General features: G+C 37.3%; 1 protein-coding gene across 1 annotated transcript in view; it reads left to right on the top strand.

Moving 5' to 3' along the window:
• ZSWIM6 (zinc finger SWIM-type containing 6) overlaps positions 1-15570 on the top strand; it is a 103808-nt gene that overhangs the window by 49547 nt on the left and 38691 nt on the right. Inside the window, exons 2-3 of the mRNA XM_030236820.2 lie at positions 5826-6182; positions 15395-15543. Coding sequence (XP_030092680.2) covers positions 5826-6182; positions 15395-15543 — 506 coding nt within the window. The remainder of the gene's footprint in view (positions 1-5825; positions 6183-15394; positions 15544-15570) is intronic.

Below are 15570 nucleotides of genomic sequence, written 5' to 3'. Positions count from 1 at the left end.
ACAGCCTGACTCCTGCAGTGATCATCAGCATTTGTTAAAAAAAATAAAGCAATAAGACATGGTGAATGTTTGTCATTGTGAATATTTAGTATACAATTGCAAAAATAGAATAATGGCCATAAAGAAAGCGTTTCCCTTACATTCTGTGACTTCTAGTGCCATTTTTCATTTGGCACAAGTGCAGCATTGAGTTCTTTTTCTTTTACCCTCCCCTTTTTAAACAAAAGAAAATTATTTATTCCACAGTTAGTAATAGAAATGGGAGTGGTAGTTTCCTCTTTTAGGCAAATTATAACAGTTCCTGATGGAAGGTCAGTTTAGATTCAAAATTACATTGGCCTGTGCTTTTTCATAAACTAGACTTGAACTGTTTGAGTGCAGTCTTAAATTACTCAATCAGTAAATGTTTTCTGTTGTTGAAAAGGCCTAAGTACCTTTTACTGCAGGATGCCTGTGTTTGAGATATCCTGGGCTGGGTTTTTCAAACTATAAGTATGGCTGTGGAAATCCAGACACACTCTTTCCAGGAAGGAGTAATTTTCTAATATTTCAAAAATTTCTTTCAAAGTTTATATCAGTGATTGCTGTTTGCACAGCCTTTCCTTCTTTTAAGGAAGAGTAATCTGGATGGATTTATCCACAGTCATCCATGACCCCTACTTGGGCTGCAGTGATATGCGTCTGCTTTTGAGCAGCAGATAGGATCAAAGTTGGCTTGGAGGGTTAGTGGAGGCCTTTGTCTAACAGACATGATTAGTTGACCAGTTGTCAGACTTGGAGGTTTGGGCTGGAAGACCTAGAACATTGGTGCTTTTAAATACAACCGTGGAGCTCAGTGTTGGGCTGCTTCTGTTGCAGTGTGCGTGTTCTTGGAAGTGTGCCATTGCTAGTGAGCCTTCAAGTTGTCAGTGTCCTGTGTATGTGGACTTAATGCTATTCCCCCTGTCTTGCTTGCAAAGGTACTGAAATGCCAAGTCCTGATTATTATCTTTATGAAAGGGAATTGTGGAATCCAGGCGCTTATTTGAGATAGATCCTCTGTTAGTGTTTGGATGCAGAGGTAATGCTAATTTTATTATAGGTGACAGTGATGTCAAAACGCAGGTTTGTCCATACCCTATTCATTGATCAGAAACAGTAAACATCTTATGTATTGTTCTTAATTTCTTTTCCAACTCCTTAATATCTTTGTATTGGCCTGCTTAAGATATGATGGATGAATATTTTTCATTTAAAGTCAATGTTTTCTCTGTTTTATGAAGAGGTTGTTAAAATTACCTTCAGGTTAAGGTGGCATGCAAAGTTTTGATTTTGTAATAATTTCAAAGTGCATTGTTGATCTGTTCTTAGTGTTCCAATGTTCAGACAGAATTGAATGTAGGATGCTTTACCATTGCAAAGAAAAATCACTTCTAAAAATACAAAATTTGAGTAAGCTAAATATGATTTAGAGTTTTGTTTGTCTTGGGGGAAAAAATGTAACCACTGATGTAAGTATGAAAAAGTAACTAATGGGCAGAGTTGGAAACTACTTTCCAGAAGCATTTCTGTCTGTTGTTGTTAGGGAGGCAGGATGAAACAGAAGTGTTTACACACTTTACACAGTGATTGTGTGTTTGCCAAGTAATATAGCAGTCTGAATAAATGTGAGCTGGTAGGCCTGCAAATTATTTTAAAGATTGTCAAAGACCGAGAGTACAATTCTGATAACCAGTGTAAAATTATATTGAGGGGAGGTGCCTGTATGGGTCTTGTGTGCTGAATTAACCAGCTCCAAGAACAGAAGAAGAAGCTCTTCTGTTTTTTTCTCAGTAAGTAATTTAATCTGGTGGCCTCTTCTGTAAAAGTAGAACAGCTCTTGTGTGCTCCTGACCAGCAGGCTGTATGTATACTTGGGAAAAGAGTCAGTGGATCAATGTTAAGGAGAACATTCATTTTCAAATATAGCTGGTAGTATACTTCTTGATTTTAGGAGAATGTGTTCATAGTGGATGAGGCATGGACAATGTTGTCAAAAGCCACATGACAGAAAGCTAATCAAGAGCACCATTTTTAAGCTGTAATCAATTTCTAATATTTTTTTTATATTTTCTGTTAAAGATAAACAATACCCAGTGGAGATCTATGGATGTTTTTCAATTAAATCTCTCATTTGCAAGTGCAGACTTAAAGTAATATTTGTGGGTGGTGGGGTTTCTTTGGTGGTTTTTTTTTTTTTTGGGTGGTGTTTTTTTTGTTTTTTTTTTTTTCTTTTATCCTCTGGAATTACTGACTGAACATGCACAGAGACATAGACCACACCACTCCCAGCATTTTACATGGCTACTTCTGATAGTTGTGTTTTTGTTATGACAGGTACATATCCTTGTGCTGGCAAGTACTGTATTGTAATGGTGTGAATTTCCAGTTATCAGGTGGCTTTAAAGTCCCAGAATATTTTTACTCAACAGAATGCTGTCTAGCAGATTTTGGAAAAAGTTGCTTTGTAGAAATCACAGACTTCTAATGCTTTCTTCTTGATGGCACTTTGGCACAGTTCCCTTCCAAAGTATGACAGCTGAGAACGCTATTTTATTGGCTGTCGAATAACACTGAGGTGTTTTTGAAGTTTATGTCCAACAGAAGCAAAGTTGTTTTGTAAAAGACGTTTAGTTTATACATTGTCTTAGTGCTTCAGCTGCTTTTCTAAACAGATTTTTGCAGAATGCAAAGCCTCTGTGCATTGGACATGTTAGCTGAGCTCAAGTTACTGATCACAAGATGGTTTGAGAACAGTAAAATGTTTCAAACTGCCGCTGCTAAAGGGAAAGGTGAAATGTGCCTGTTCTCTAAATAGCTTCTGTAGTGAGCACATTTCTCTGCCTGCAACACTTTTGTTGTCTTTAGCTAATAATGAATGAGCTCTCTACCTAAAAAGTGAAATATCATTATTCTTGGAGTTGTTTGGAATGGATAAATATTTCTAGCAAAGATTCCGTAACTTTGGGTAGAAGAGAAATTTTCCCTTTGAAGGGAAGTACTTGTTTAGGGTGAGGACTTGCAAGTTTTAGCTGAAGAGACCTTTTCTGCTCCTTTGGACCTGTTAATGAAGTGTCATTTTCTTCAAGTCCCCACATAGGTAATCCCATTTGTCTTTTTCTGGAAGCAGGTAACATCTTGCTTCTTGATAGGCTGTAAGTTACTGCTGGTGCACACTTTCTAGCAAAGCACAGTGCATCAACTTTTTACCTGTTCCAACCTTCCATACTTTAGTAGGAGAATTGTAGATGGTTAGGCTAAAAAAAATATTAAAGCTATGTATTCAGTACTCTGCAGTGTTGAGGGTCAGTGGTGAAGGTGTTGTTTGATTTTTGGTGGGTTAAATTACAACAGCCTTACCTGTGCTTCTGAGCTGAAATTTCCTGAATTGGTTTTTCTGATACGGTTAAAACTTTTTAAAGGTTATATTTACTAACAACAGTTTATTTCTTTAAAAATGGAAACAGATAAAGAGGAGCAAAACAGTGTTTCATAATTAGGATACATATCCTGGTGTAATTGTTAATACAGAGTTTCTGTGTCTTTATCCTGCAAGTGCAGCAGGTGTTTAATTTGTTTAAACTCCCAGTAAGTTAAGGTAGGTTAAGTAAGGTGACTGTATTAGTGCTGTCACTGTTTAGACCAGTATCTGTGTTTCTAAATTTTGGTGCTTGTAACATGAATTCCTAGTAAAAAGCCCTCAGTGGAGAGGGAGCCATGGCCTGTGTTTGCATCTAAGCAGTGCAGGGATTTAAGGGCAGGCCTGCTCTTAACTCTGGGTATTTCTGGAGACCTTCATGTTTCTTAGGAGGGTTTTAACTTTTTTGAATGCTTGAAGAATATACTGATGAATTGAAAGTGGTAATATTGTTAGAGTAGCTGATTTTATTATTACTTTGGATCAGTTTAACAGAAAAGCTTTCATTGGGCATTTTTCTACTATATTTAATTGGAGTCCAGATAGTTACAAAGAGTGGGAAGGAGTAGGATCAGGCTCTTTTTGTGTTCAAGTGTTAGACTTTTCCTGAGCTCATGGATTTTTTTATGTATGCTTCACAGGAAAGTGGAATTAAAATTTTGCATGCAGTTTCTGTGGGACCACCAATCCAAATTCCACTTACTGAGAATGAACCAGAAATAAATAGAGCTAGTTAAATTTAAAGGCTTTATTTTTGAGAGTAGGCACTTAAAGAAACACTGTGCCTACTTAAAAACCAAAAGGAAAGGAAGGAGCTCATGATGTGAGGGGTACTTCCACTCCCTTTCTTTCAACAAGGGGTGAGTGGGCGCAAGAATACTGCTTGATCCTGGTCATGTTCATCTGCTGCCTTTCTTCTCTGTGTGCTACACTGACTGCCTCTTCAGCCTTGACTCCTAACTACTTGGGAAATACCCCATTGCAAAGTCAATACTAGTGTATGCATATGACTTTCTTCAGTGTAGAGTGTGAGAGTACTGCAGGGATGCTGACTGCATAACCTGCTCTGGAGCATAACAGTGTAAACAAATGGAAAAAATAACAGATTTTCCTTTTTGTTTACTGTAAAATTCAGCGCTTTAAAAAAATGGTTTGGAATACAGCATTTTGGATTAGAGTTATGTATATATTGCTTCCCCCTCTCCCCCCATGTCTAATCTTGATGTGATAATGCTTCCTGCAGTGCACTACTTTGTATTTCAAGAAGATTAGATCATTTTTTTCACACTGAAGAAGTGTGGGTATTCTTTCCTTTGTAAGTATTTATTATATAACACCTTACTTGTATCTATCTCTGGTTGTATATGGACTTTCCAAATCTAGTGCTGGTGCAGCATATGAAATTCAGTTTTATTGTCCTGTGTCTGTGTCTCTGATTTAATGCTTGAGCTGAAATCAATATCATGCTTATGTAAAATAAAGAAGAAACCCCCTTATTCTGGTATTCAGTGATAAAGCATTGAGAGCCAAGCCTGGGCCTTCATGTTGGACAGACAGGTGGGTTTAGGTTGAATCTTCAGCATTTGAGATCTTGTGCTGTGCTGGCATAGTATATTTGCTGAAGGAAACATCTTGCTTAGGATATACCATGTCCTCTTACAATTCACACAGACCTAGCTCTTTTGTCTTGTGCTTTATTATGCTGCTGGAAAAACAGGAGCACAATGCAGACTGCATATGCATCTGGAACAGTGCATATGTGTCTCATTCAGTGTTACAAGCCTGACATGCTGTGTATTGGTAACTGCAGCAGTTTCCATGTCCAAAATGCTACACAAACATAGCTGTTCTACTGGATCACTTGGGTGACAGTGAGCATTAGCATGATGTCAGTGGTGAGAGAACTGAAAGCAAAGAGGATATGTGACTTGTCAGTGGTTCAGCTAGTACTAGAACCTGAGTTCATGCCACTAGAGTGCACTACTTCCTTCTCACTTATTGAGAGAATGCTTAAATTTGCTGGTCGGTGCTGCAGGCTCCCTGATGGGGGGGTTAGAAAATTGCTGCCAGTTTACTGAGTAGTATTGTATTGGGTTTGATGAGATGTTGGTCTGCTTCTGCAGATGTCATTTACTAAATAAATAGTTCTCTTGCTGTCAAGCTTCTATGAATGTTGTGATGGTATGGCAGAGGGCTTGTAAAGTAACTTCTTACTCCTCTTTTGATTTATTGAAGATGAAAGACGTACGTATGGAAAAAAGGATTAATCATATTTGTAATTAAAGCAAATTCCTTGAGATGTATAATTTTTCATTAAGAAAACTTCCTTGATAATGAGATATAGTATTTTACACGTATCATTAAGTTCTCTTTTTCCCCTCCCACACAGGTTTCCACTTGAGTGGCACAGTAACGGAGCCTGCAATGCAATCGGAGCCAGAAACTGTTTGCAATGTAGCTATCAGCTTTGATCGTTGCAAGATTACCTCAGTGACCTGTAGCTGTGGAAACAAGGACATATTTTACTGTGCCCACGTTGTGGCACTCTCTTTATACCGGATCCGCAAGCCAGATCAGGTCAAACTGCATCTTCCCATTTCAGAGACACTCTTCCAAATGAACAGAGACCAACTACAAAAATTTGTGCAGTATTTGATCACAGTACACCACACAGAAGTTTTGCCAACTGCTCAGAAATTAGCAGATGAAATTCTTTCTCAGAATTCAGAAATCAATCAAGTTCATGGTGAGTTTGATACTTGTCCTTCCTTTGTTTCATTTCCTCATAGGTTTTTAGCTTTTTTTTGTACATTTAGGTGTGTGACCTGCCTAGTTGTCTTCTGTGCTTAATTATTCTGTGATTCAATGGTGCTTACTAAAGAGGATTCTTCTACTGAACTTTGATTTTAAGATATTTAGGAAATGATGCTCTTTGGAATAGAGAAAAGAACTCACAAGAAATAAACTTGATGTTTTCAGCAGTTCAGTTAATAAGTGACCGGCTCTGCTTCATACTCGTGTTTTTCAACTAGTGAAAACTGAGCAGTGGTGTTCTTTGTACAGCCATATTGCTTAAAGGAACTCTTTTTATCAACTTACCAGTGGTGTCTTGTTATTTTGTTCTTTGTAATAGTTTTTGGACACTCTGTGGAATTTTTTTAACAACTAAACATAAAAGCAAGTAGATGATACTGTTATTTCATTCATTAAATATAGTTCTATTGAGCTTTGGGATTCGGTTTATATATGATGTCAGAAGAAACATAAAAAATGCATTTCAGTGCTTTTTTCCTGTTGGTGCTGCAGCAATTACAGCATAGCCAAGGTCTTGATCTTTACTGCTCTCTCTGCTACACATGATTTTAATGGCTCTTTTTTGCTGTGGACAGCTTGTGTTTGTTAAAGGGTGCTGAGTTTGACTTGAGGCTTCTGACATGGCACTTGTGTGGACCCTGATGAACTGAGAGTGGGTAGTTGTGGGTTTGAGTTTATTAGAGTCCTGTGTTCCTGTAAGGTCACATGATAGAAACGTCCTTTCAGGTGGCCAGAACTGTAAGTTAAAAGGGCAACTCAGGGGGAGAGAATAAGTTACCTAAAATCTAAAAATATCTTCTTTTCTTTTTTTTCTTATTGACAGGAACAGGTCTTGTGTTAAATATTTGAGGTGTGACCATTACTTAAAGAACTTGCAATACAAACAGAACCAAGATGCTTAATATTAAGATAAAGAAAACCATGTGTATGTTACAGTGTAGGCAGAAAAAACCCAGTCTTTTTAATAACAGGATTTATTGGCAGCCTAAACTTTCTCCTTGTGCTTCTGTGACTCTAACAGGGGCAGACAGGTGATGCTGCGAGAAAGTGAATTTCAGGAGCAGTGGTCTTTTTTGGCACTGGGGGCTATGGAGATGTGGCCAGAGGCAAGGCAGTTGCTGTAATTGTTGTTGAAAGTAATGGTGACAGTGGAAAGGAAGTGGAACTAAAGGAGAGGCAGGACATTAAACAGTAGAGGAACTGCTCGGATGTTACAAGCTGAAAGCATGTATCATATGAGAGATGTTAACAACCTAAGCATTAGTGAGCTAATGAGTATGAAAGAATTAGGGTAAGAGAGGGGTACGGAAGATTCAGTCAAGGGTGATTAGAAAAGCGGAAGGCAGTGGTGGGATACAAAGGAAAGTTGTTATAAATGTCTGTATTAGCTATACTATGGTAAACGTAAGAGAAATGACAAACTGTTACAGACTTGATAAATGTGAAGTCTGTAAATTAGACTAATCATAGGCATGTTAGTCTTTGCTAGCTATTTACTGTCAGAATATCTAATTTCTCATTATTATATTAAGTAGTTTTGGAGAAATATTTGAGATCTGTATCATTGAAAATCGCAAAAAGTTTTTTTATTTCCTATTCTAAGTTGATGATCAGTTATAACATTTCACAAAGAATTTGAGTGTAAGTTAGTTTAAAATTATCCAAAAAACTGAAATGTTTCTTCTATTTGTTGCTGTCTTCCTAGTAATTGAGATTGCTGCCTGTCTTTATTGACTGTTTTCTACTAAAATGCCAAAAGCCAAAGTAGAAAATCCAGGAAGCATAAGAAAATGAGCTATTATTACCAAAGGAGACTGGGTTTTAAAAGACTTTATATAGTTCCCTGCTTTTCCTCTCAGACACACATAAAACCATGGTCTGAATTATTTTGTGCTCACAATACTAAAAATTTACATAGTTCTTATAAGGAAAAAGTGAGTTCTGTAGAGAAGTGTTCTGGGATTCATACCATAATTCTGTTCTTTTGATCTTGAATCAAATTCCTTAGATTAAAATAATACAGCTGACAAAAAACTCAATGAAAAATAACCAATGAAATGTTTATCGTTCTAATATCATAAGGTGATGAATGTAAGATCACCATTAACTCTACTCATATCTCCTGTGCTGCAGATGTTGAGTCTGTAGCACAAAACTGTCTTGAAGACCTGTCTTGCTTTGAATAGTCTGACCTCACTGAACTGGTGTTTGAAGAGAAGTTATATTAAATTCTACTCAAAGGCATAGATAAGTGAGAAGAAAAACTTGGAAAAACTTGGTTATTGAAAGTAGAGGAGACTTGGCACAGAAAAACCTGAAGCAGCTTAGATTAGGACAAATTCTGAATCTGGAGTTGGATGGGGAAATTCTTTTCAGTGTTGCCTAGAGGTAGTTAAATTTAGTATTGTTCTATATAAGACTTCCATTCTTTTTTTTTTTTTTTTTCTCTGTGGTCACTGTAGTAGCTCTGATTTTCATATATATTTTCAATGATATGCAAAAAAAGTCAACTCTTGAATAGTATTTATTTGTATGTTTGAATGGTCTGGGACTTGGAAGAGCTCTGACCACAGTTGTCTTGTCTTCCTTATGAGCTGGCTCATGAGAGAGATGATTAGATCAAACACCAGTTCTCTCATTTAAACAAGAAGCTAATTGGATAATGTTTCCCCTGCTCAAACCTGTGTTAGCATCATTCAATGACTGTCTTTGGCCACCTTTCAGGAGGCTATTGAGGGAATTCGTGAAATGACTTATATTGACACAGGATTACAATAACCAATCCTTTTGAGTTTCTTGGTGGACATGGACACAAGTGATGCAATATCCTTTCTTGCTTCATGACTAAGCCTCACTGCAGGGAGGAAATAAGAGGATGCTGTGAAAATCAGAAGAATATGTTGGCTAGTCACTAATTTCTTCAGGAGAGACAAGTGATTTAGTGGGAATATTTTTCTGTATTTGCCATACTATTTTCAGTTGGTGGTGATTGCAAGAATGCTCTGCATATTTTTAGAGCACAAAAGCACCTCTTAATTTTGAGAAGTTACTGTATTCTGAGTTTTTCATGTGGCACTGTTACAGCTGTTCATGTTCCTGATGATCTCAGCTGGAGTTTTGTGGTGTGTAATCCATACTGAAGACAACTGTATGTATTAATACTGATACCCTCCCTGGTGTTTGTACTACAGAACTGCTGGCTTCACACTGGCTTTTGGTTTGGGCATGCTCCCACAGGAAGCTGCATATAGCTTTGAGTCTTGCTTACCTGAGGCTTTTTTCCTCCCTTTTTAATTTTTGTACCATTGTGGGAGAGAATGTGTAGTCTAGAAAGAGAGCAGTCAGGATAACAACAGATTGTCAGCTGGATTTGTCATCTTAGATCTGCCTTTTCATAGGTATGAAACTCTCATTTCAGTAAATTGGTTGAAAGGCCAAATTGTGATCATGGGAATTTGAGTAGAAATAGCAAAGGAACTGTGGGATGGGTGGAGGGAGAGAGGGAAGGTCTGTTTTTATATTTGTCTTGTATTAGCATTGTTTTTTATGTGCATAGTGAAAAAGACTCTGCTGGTTTTGATATAAGGACAGCCTGGCAAACCTTAATTTTTACCTTTTAAGCTGTACTCTTTCTTTTCCTGAGTGTTTACTGCTGCTGTTGCAATATCTGCACTTGGAGGAACTATGTGGATTTCTCTAGACTTTCTGCCATTCTCCGATTCTCCAACTCACAGTTAAAGTCACTTGCCAGTACAGATCCGCATACAGGTGAACTCAAATTTAAGAGGGAGGGTCTGGGAGGAAGCAGCTGAAGTATATTCATCTTCTGAGAAGGACAGGCACCTTGTTTCTCTACTTTTTTTCTGCATTTGTCCAGGCATGTGTGGGTACCTCCTCAGCAAATGCTAATTTGTAATGTATATTAGCAGTGCAGGGGGAGGCATTCAAGAAGAAAACATCTACAGGAAAAAAAGAGCTTTCAAAGAAAATTTCAGAATATCTAATATTGTTTATATAATTATTAAGTTCAAAGAGGCAATCTGGAAGTACGTTAATAGGTGTTTAGATGTACTTAATGTATTTAATCAGAATTATGGCGGTTTTAATAGAATATTGTGGGGTAGGGCTGAATAAAAAGTATTGCTGATCTAGTATAAAAAATGTGTAATGTTAAAGAAAATAAATTATTTTTAAAGTTATGGAATCTTCCACATGGTGGCCCTGCCTAAAGTGCAAAATTGATTGAGAGTCTAGTTGCAAAAGAAGAATGCAGGAAGTGGCAGGTGAATTTCCTTTCAAGAAGAATGAAAGTGAATTGAGAATTGTTTGGTGAGCCAGATCTGAGGAGGAACTAAAAAGTAAGAGTCGCCAAAACTAGAGAAATTCAAGAAACCTAACTAAACGTAAATAAAAAGTAGAATGTAAAAATAAAAAGAAAAGACTGGTGGCTGCAAAGTAACATGAAAAATAATTTATGAAACTAATATTTTTAGGAAAAGTTTTTTCAGATACACTAAACATAAATATAAAACTTGTTGCATAGAAAATAGTGAGATTTTGCTAAAAGACATGGAAGATAAATAATTAAAATAAAGTATTCTTATCTATACTGATTAAGTTCTTCTATCTGCCATGCACAAATAAATTTTGAAGCATACAGCTATATGATGATGTGGATTTTTGTGAGATGTGGATTTTAGCAGGAGAGGTTAGGTATTGTTAGTAGATAATACAGCATGTTTGGCTGTATGTACAGAGGGAATGCAGAATTTTTTGGAGTTAAAAAACTTCTCAGCGACTTACATAGTCTCCATAGTTTTGTGTTGTTATCACTGACAGCTTCATAGCATTTGCTGTTTTCCCTTTGGTGCTGTGAGCTGCTGAACAGGTGTTAAATAATTCACCCAAAAGTCCTGAAGTTACATGACTTATGTCTAAGCTTGGAATCATTTGGGGAATCAAAGACATAATAATATTTTTGAGTCATTATGTTAATGATCATTGGTATTTATATAATTATTGTTTAGAATAATTTGAGTATACTGTGTTTTTGAAATCAATCACTATTCTGTTGTGAATCAGCATCTAGCAACATTGGTCTCTAGCTGGGCTTCTTTCATTCTGTCTTCACGTAATACTCATTAAGTCATGCTTTTTATTTGAAATAATTTTTCCATGTCTTCTCCTTAGTGCTGCTGTGGGATGACTTTTAATAAAATGTAGCTGATTTATACTTCATTTGTATACTTAAATTAATGACATTTTTTTAGAAAGTTCAAGAAAATATCTGTGTGGATGGCTACAAGTGAAAAATTTGGCATGGTTTTATTTGAAGTCAACTCTTGTGATACTTCAGAAATAAGGACCAGGGAAGTAGTTTGCCTTGTTTCATCCAAATCTCCCTGTTGATCTGCCCTGAGTAGCTGGTAACATAAGAGCTTTTTAGTCCATTTTCAGTCATTGCTCCCTACTTGCTTCTGTTTTGTGAGGTTAAGTTCTCAGTGTACAGCATCACTTCTTAGACATGGTTGCTCATTTTGAAAGCAGTGGCTTTAAATGGTATGTAAATGAACAAAGTGTTTATTTTTCAAATGCTTCTGCTTCTTAGAACTTGGGAGTTGGTTATATTTAACATGCTATGACCCTAACTGTAAGAGGCCACTACCCTGTTTTCAAATACTATTAGGTGTTCAGTGTCACATACAGTTGTGCACAATATTCCTGCTTTGACTGCTGAGATTGCAATTTAGTAATTATAGTAAAAGAGCATGAGTAAGTACATATGGCTGTGTCTGTATACTGGTTATGAAGACTTTATTTATTGTTTTTAAGTGTATGTACAGGATGTACAGTGTATTCCAAAGACCAGTCATGGCAGAAGTTTAAAAAGCCAGAGGCTGGGGAGAAGGAGATTAATATATTATTTTAGTGTCTATAAACTGACACACTTTAATTATAGGTTTTAATATTGGTATAATTATACAATACTTCTCACTTTCGTATTTCAAATGTGAGCTCCTGTATCCTCATGACATCTCTCTACAGCACGAGTAACACTTATCCCCAGGTTACAAGTCGAAACAGGGTTTAGCCTTGGTACCAAACTGCCCTGCAGAGTTTAAATTCAGGGCTGCTCATGTTCCTCTTTCCCGTCTGCAGCCAAATTGTCCTTCTGCCAAAGCCTTGCAAGTGCCTGTTCAGGGCTGTGCTACATCCTGAGTGAAGCTGCTGCCTTTGGTTGAACCTTCAGCTCTGCCTATTCAAGGCTGAGCCTGACAGCATTGAATACTGACAGCTACTGCTAGGGCTTCTCACAGCCCCTAAGGCAGCTTCCTCTTCTTCCTCATTCAGATAGTTCCTTGCCTATTCATCCAGTCCTGTGTTTTCGGAAGAGAAGTGCCAGTGTAGGAATCCCATCCATGATCTGTTTGAGTGGGAGAGGAAACAGGCTAGATGAGTCACCTGGATAAAAGTGAACCTAGTGAACTTGAAAAGTGCCTAGTTGAGAGACGTGGAAGATGGTCATGTCTTGACCCCGAAACAAGAATGATAAGCAGCAGAAGTTGAGGCTTCTCCAATGGCATCAGTAGACTGCCTGGCTGCTGCCTTGGTGGGAAGATGGCTGGACTTGTGCCTGATCAGATGCAGTGTCCCCGTGCCGCAGCTATTCCTGAAGACTGCCAACAGGGTTGAAAGATGAGTGAATTGCAGCTGTAGGTGGTGCTGGTTATATGTACACTGAAATTTCTTTAGAATTAAAAATTTTGATCATACTGAATGTTGCCTATGTGAAATCTTGTAAGACAGAAAATAATTTTGAGTCAGAGTATCTGTATACTGTGCTGAAGAGCACCAAGGTGCAGACTTGGCATCTTCAGCTTTTACAGTTGTCTGGCTTAACCGCTTGCAAGTAACACTGGTGTGGGTATAGTGATACTGTGCTCCTGGTTAGGATGTATTTGGGATCATACTGGCAGGAGTAGCCTTCGGTGATGGTAGCCCTGGGTAGCAGGCACACTTATTTTTGTAAAGGAAACCTGTTGTTAAAGAATCTGTGGTAGCTGTATTGCTTTTCTAACCTTGTAACACAAAATGACAGGTGAGCTTTTGATAAAGTTTAAACAGTTGCAGAAAGGATTTTTTTTCATCCCCCAAATAGTGAAGCTCAGATGAGGAATATTTGGCTATATTTAATTCCATTTGAAAGTAACCATACCAAGATTATTTAAAGATAAATCTCTATTGAAGCAAGGAACAAATTTAAGTGCATCTTGTATACTGTTGCTTTTATACAGTTCCTCTTCACCCTCTTAGTGTTTAGAGCAATGAAATATTTAAACTATTTGCAAGGTGATACTGCAAACCTGCTCTGTGCAACAGCTGCACTGCTTATTCTTGTGTGGCTTGATTTTCCTTTTTATCTTGTTCTGTGCAACCAAAGACTTACAGTATGTGTTTCATGTAGCTGACAGAACTAAAAGCCCTTTAAAACTAATACATTGAAGATGGAAGCATTTAAAGAAGAACATGTTTTTGATTCCTTGGTTTTTATTGCTGTCTTGAGCTTGATTCCTGTCTTCTGAGACATTTTTGTGTTCCTGTGGAAAGCAGGAGAGTTTATTCACACCTCCAAAGACAATTTCTTATTAATTAAACACATATGTGTGTATATATACAGCAGTGCAGTGTTCCCAGCTTTAGGCTGTGAAAATGAGGCAGTTTAGGAAGTTGCTGAGCTGGAACATATTTTTGTTTACTGTCTCAGCAATTTGTAGATAAGACATCCCTCTAAATCTTCTGTTGGTATTTTCATTGAATAAAGAGTTCAGCATTTCCTGTGAGCACTTAAAAGCTTCACCTTCATGGCAGAGCTGCAATTTTGAAACATGTGAATCAATAGAATCATTAGGTTTTTTTCCTATACATCGTAGACTGGTAGTTTTTTTGGTTTTATAAGTTTTTAGGATTTCTATAAAAAATCCCAGCTTTTAGAAATTTGTCATTTTCTTTCCTGGCAGTATATTCTTTTTTCTTTAGAGGTAACATGGACACAGATTTCAAAGAGAGAGATTGTTGAATGTGATTCAATTTCTATGATGTCTTCTCAAAACATAATAGAGATTATGCAGCTGTGATAAGTTCAAAATCAAAATGTGAAGTCAACTTGTGTCTGAGCCCATGCTTAAAATAACTGATATGTGGTATGGTGATTCCCAACCTTGAGCTGAGCCCAACACTCTAGTTAAGTACTTTTCAGCCTGTTCGGTTTGAAGACCTTTTAAAAAATGTCCAGTGGAGGTGCAGGGTTCTTCAGAAAAATATAGTTTACTAGATAGTGCAAGAACTTGTTTTAGCTAAGTTTGTCATTCTTTAAGAGAGGGAACATCTCTGGTCTGATCTGCAAAAGCTGCGTTATGGCAATCTGTGGCCAAAGCACTGCGGGATGTGAATCTAGTAATTTCAGTTGACACTGGGCTAATTAGAGTTGCTCTAAATAGACTCTGTGCAGATGACATTGCCTATGTAAAAATGCTTCCTTTGAAAGCAGCATAGTCTTAAGTATCTGTAGCTCTTACTTATGATGGAAATGCCTTTAGTGCTTTAAGACTTTGGATTTGTTTGGGGATTTTTTTTACTCTTTGTTTAGCTTTGCAGAGCCATCACAGCTCAGAGGCACCAAGGTGATGATTCTCCTCATGTTCATCAATAGCAGCGCTCACTAGCAGTCACTTAAACCTGAGCAAGATTGCTGAAGGTACAGGAATTACACAGGTGTTTTGGGGACAGTGGTTTTAACATCACAGTGGTAGAAATATAATTCAAAGTCTTAATTTTCCTTGTAAAATCATTCTAGTGTAGCTGCTGAGATGGGAGGAAAAGCATTGATTCTAATGTTTTGTTAGAGAAGAGAATATTATGTACTTAAATACCTTTTCATAGGTATAATTTTTAAGTGCTTAAAGACTACTGAGAAGAAATGTAAGTCTATTTTAAAGACTGTTTAGATTAAAATCAAGGCATCCAAAGCAGAAGACACAAAAAAACCCCCCAAACCTCTGCAAACCTCTGTAGTCCTCTCCCCTGGACTGAAGAACCTGTCTTCTTCATATAGAAAATAATGACTTCTTTTCTTGCTGTTTGCAGGTGCTCCTGACCCAACAGCAGGTGCTAGCATAGATGATGAAAATTGCTGGCATTTGGATGAGGAACAAGTCCAAGAACAGGTTAAACTCTTCCTTTCCCAGGGTGGATACCATGGATCAGGGAAGCAGCTCAATTTGCTTTTTGCAAAGGTGTGTGGAGTACTCTGAACCTTTTTT

This window comes from Serinus canaria, chromosome Z, assembly GCF_022539315.1.
Source record: "Serinus canaria isolate serCan28SL12 chromosome Z, serCan2020, whole genome shotgun sequence".
Taxonomy (NCBI): domain Eukaryota; kingdom Metazoa; phylum Chordata; class Aves; order Passeriformes; family Fringillidae; genus Serinus; species Serinus canaria.
Note: the sequence above shows the minus strand (reverse complement) of the source record. Positions and strands in the feature narration are given on the sequence as shown.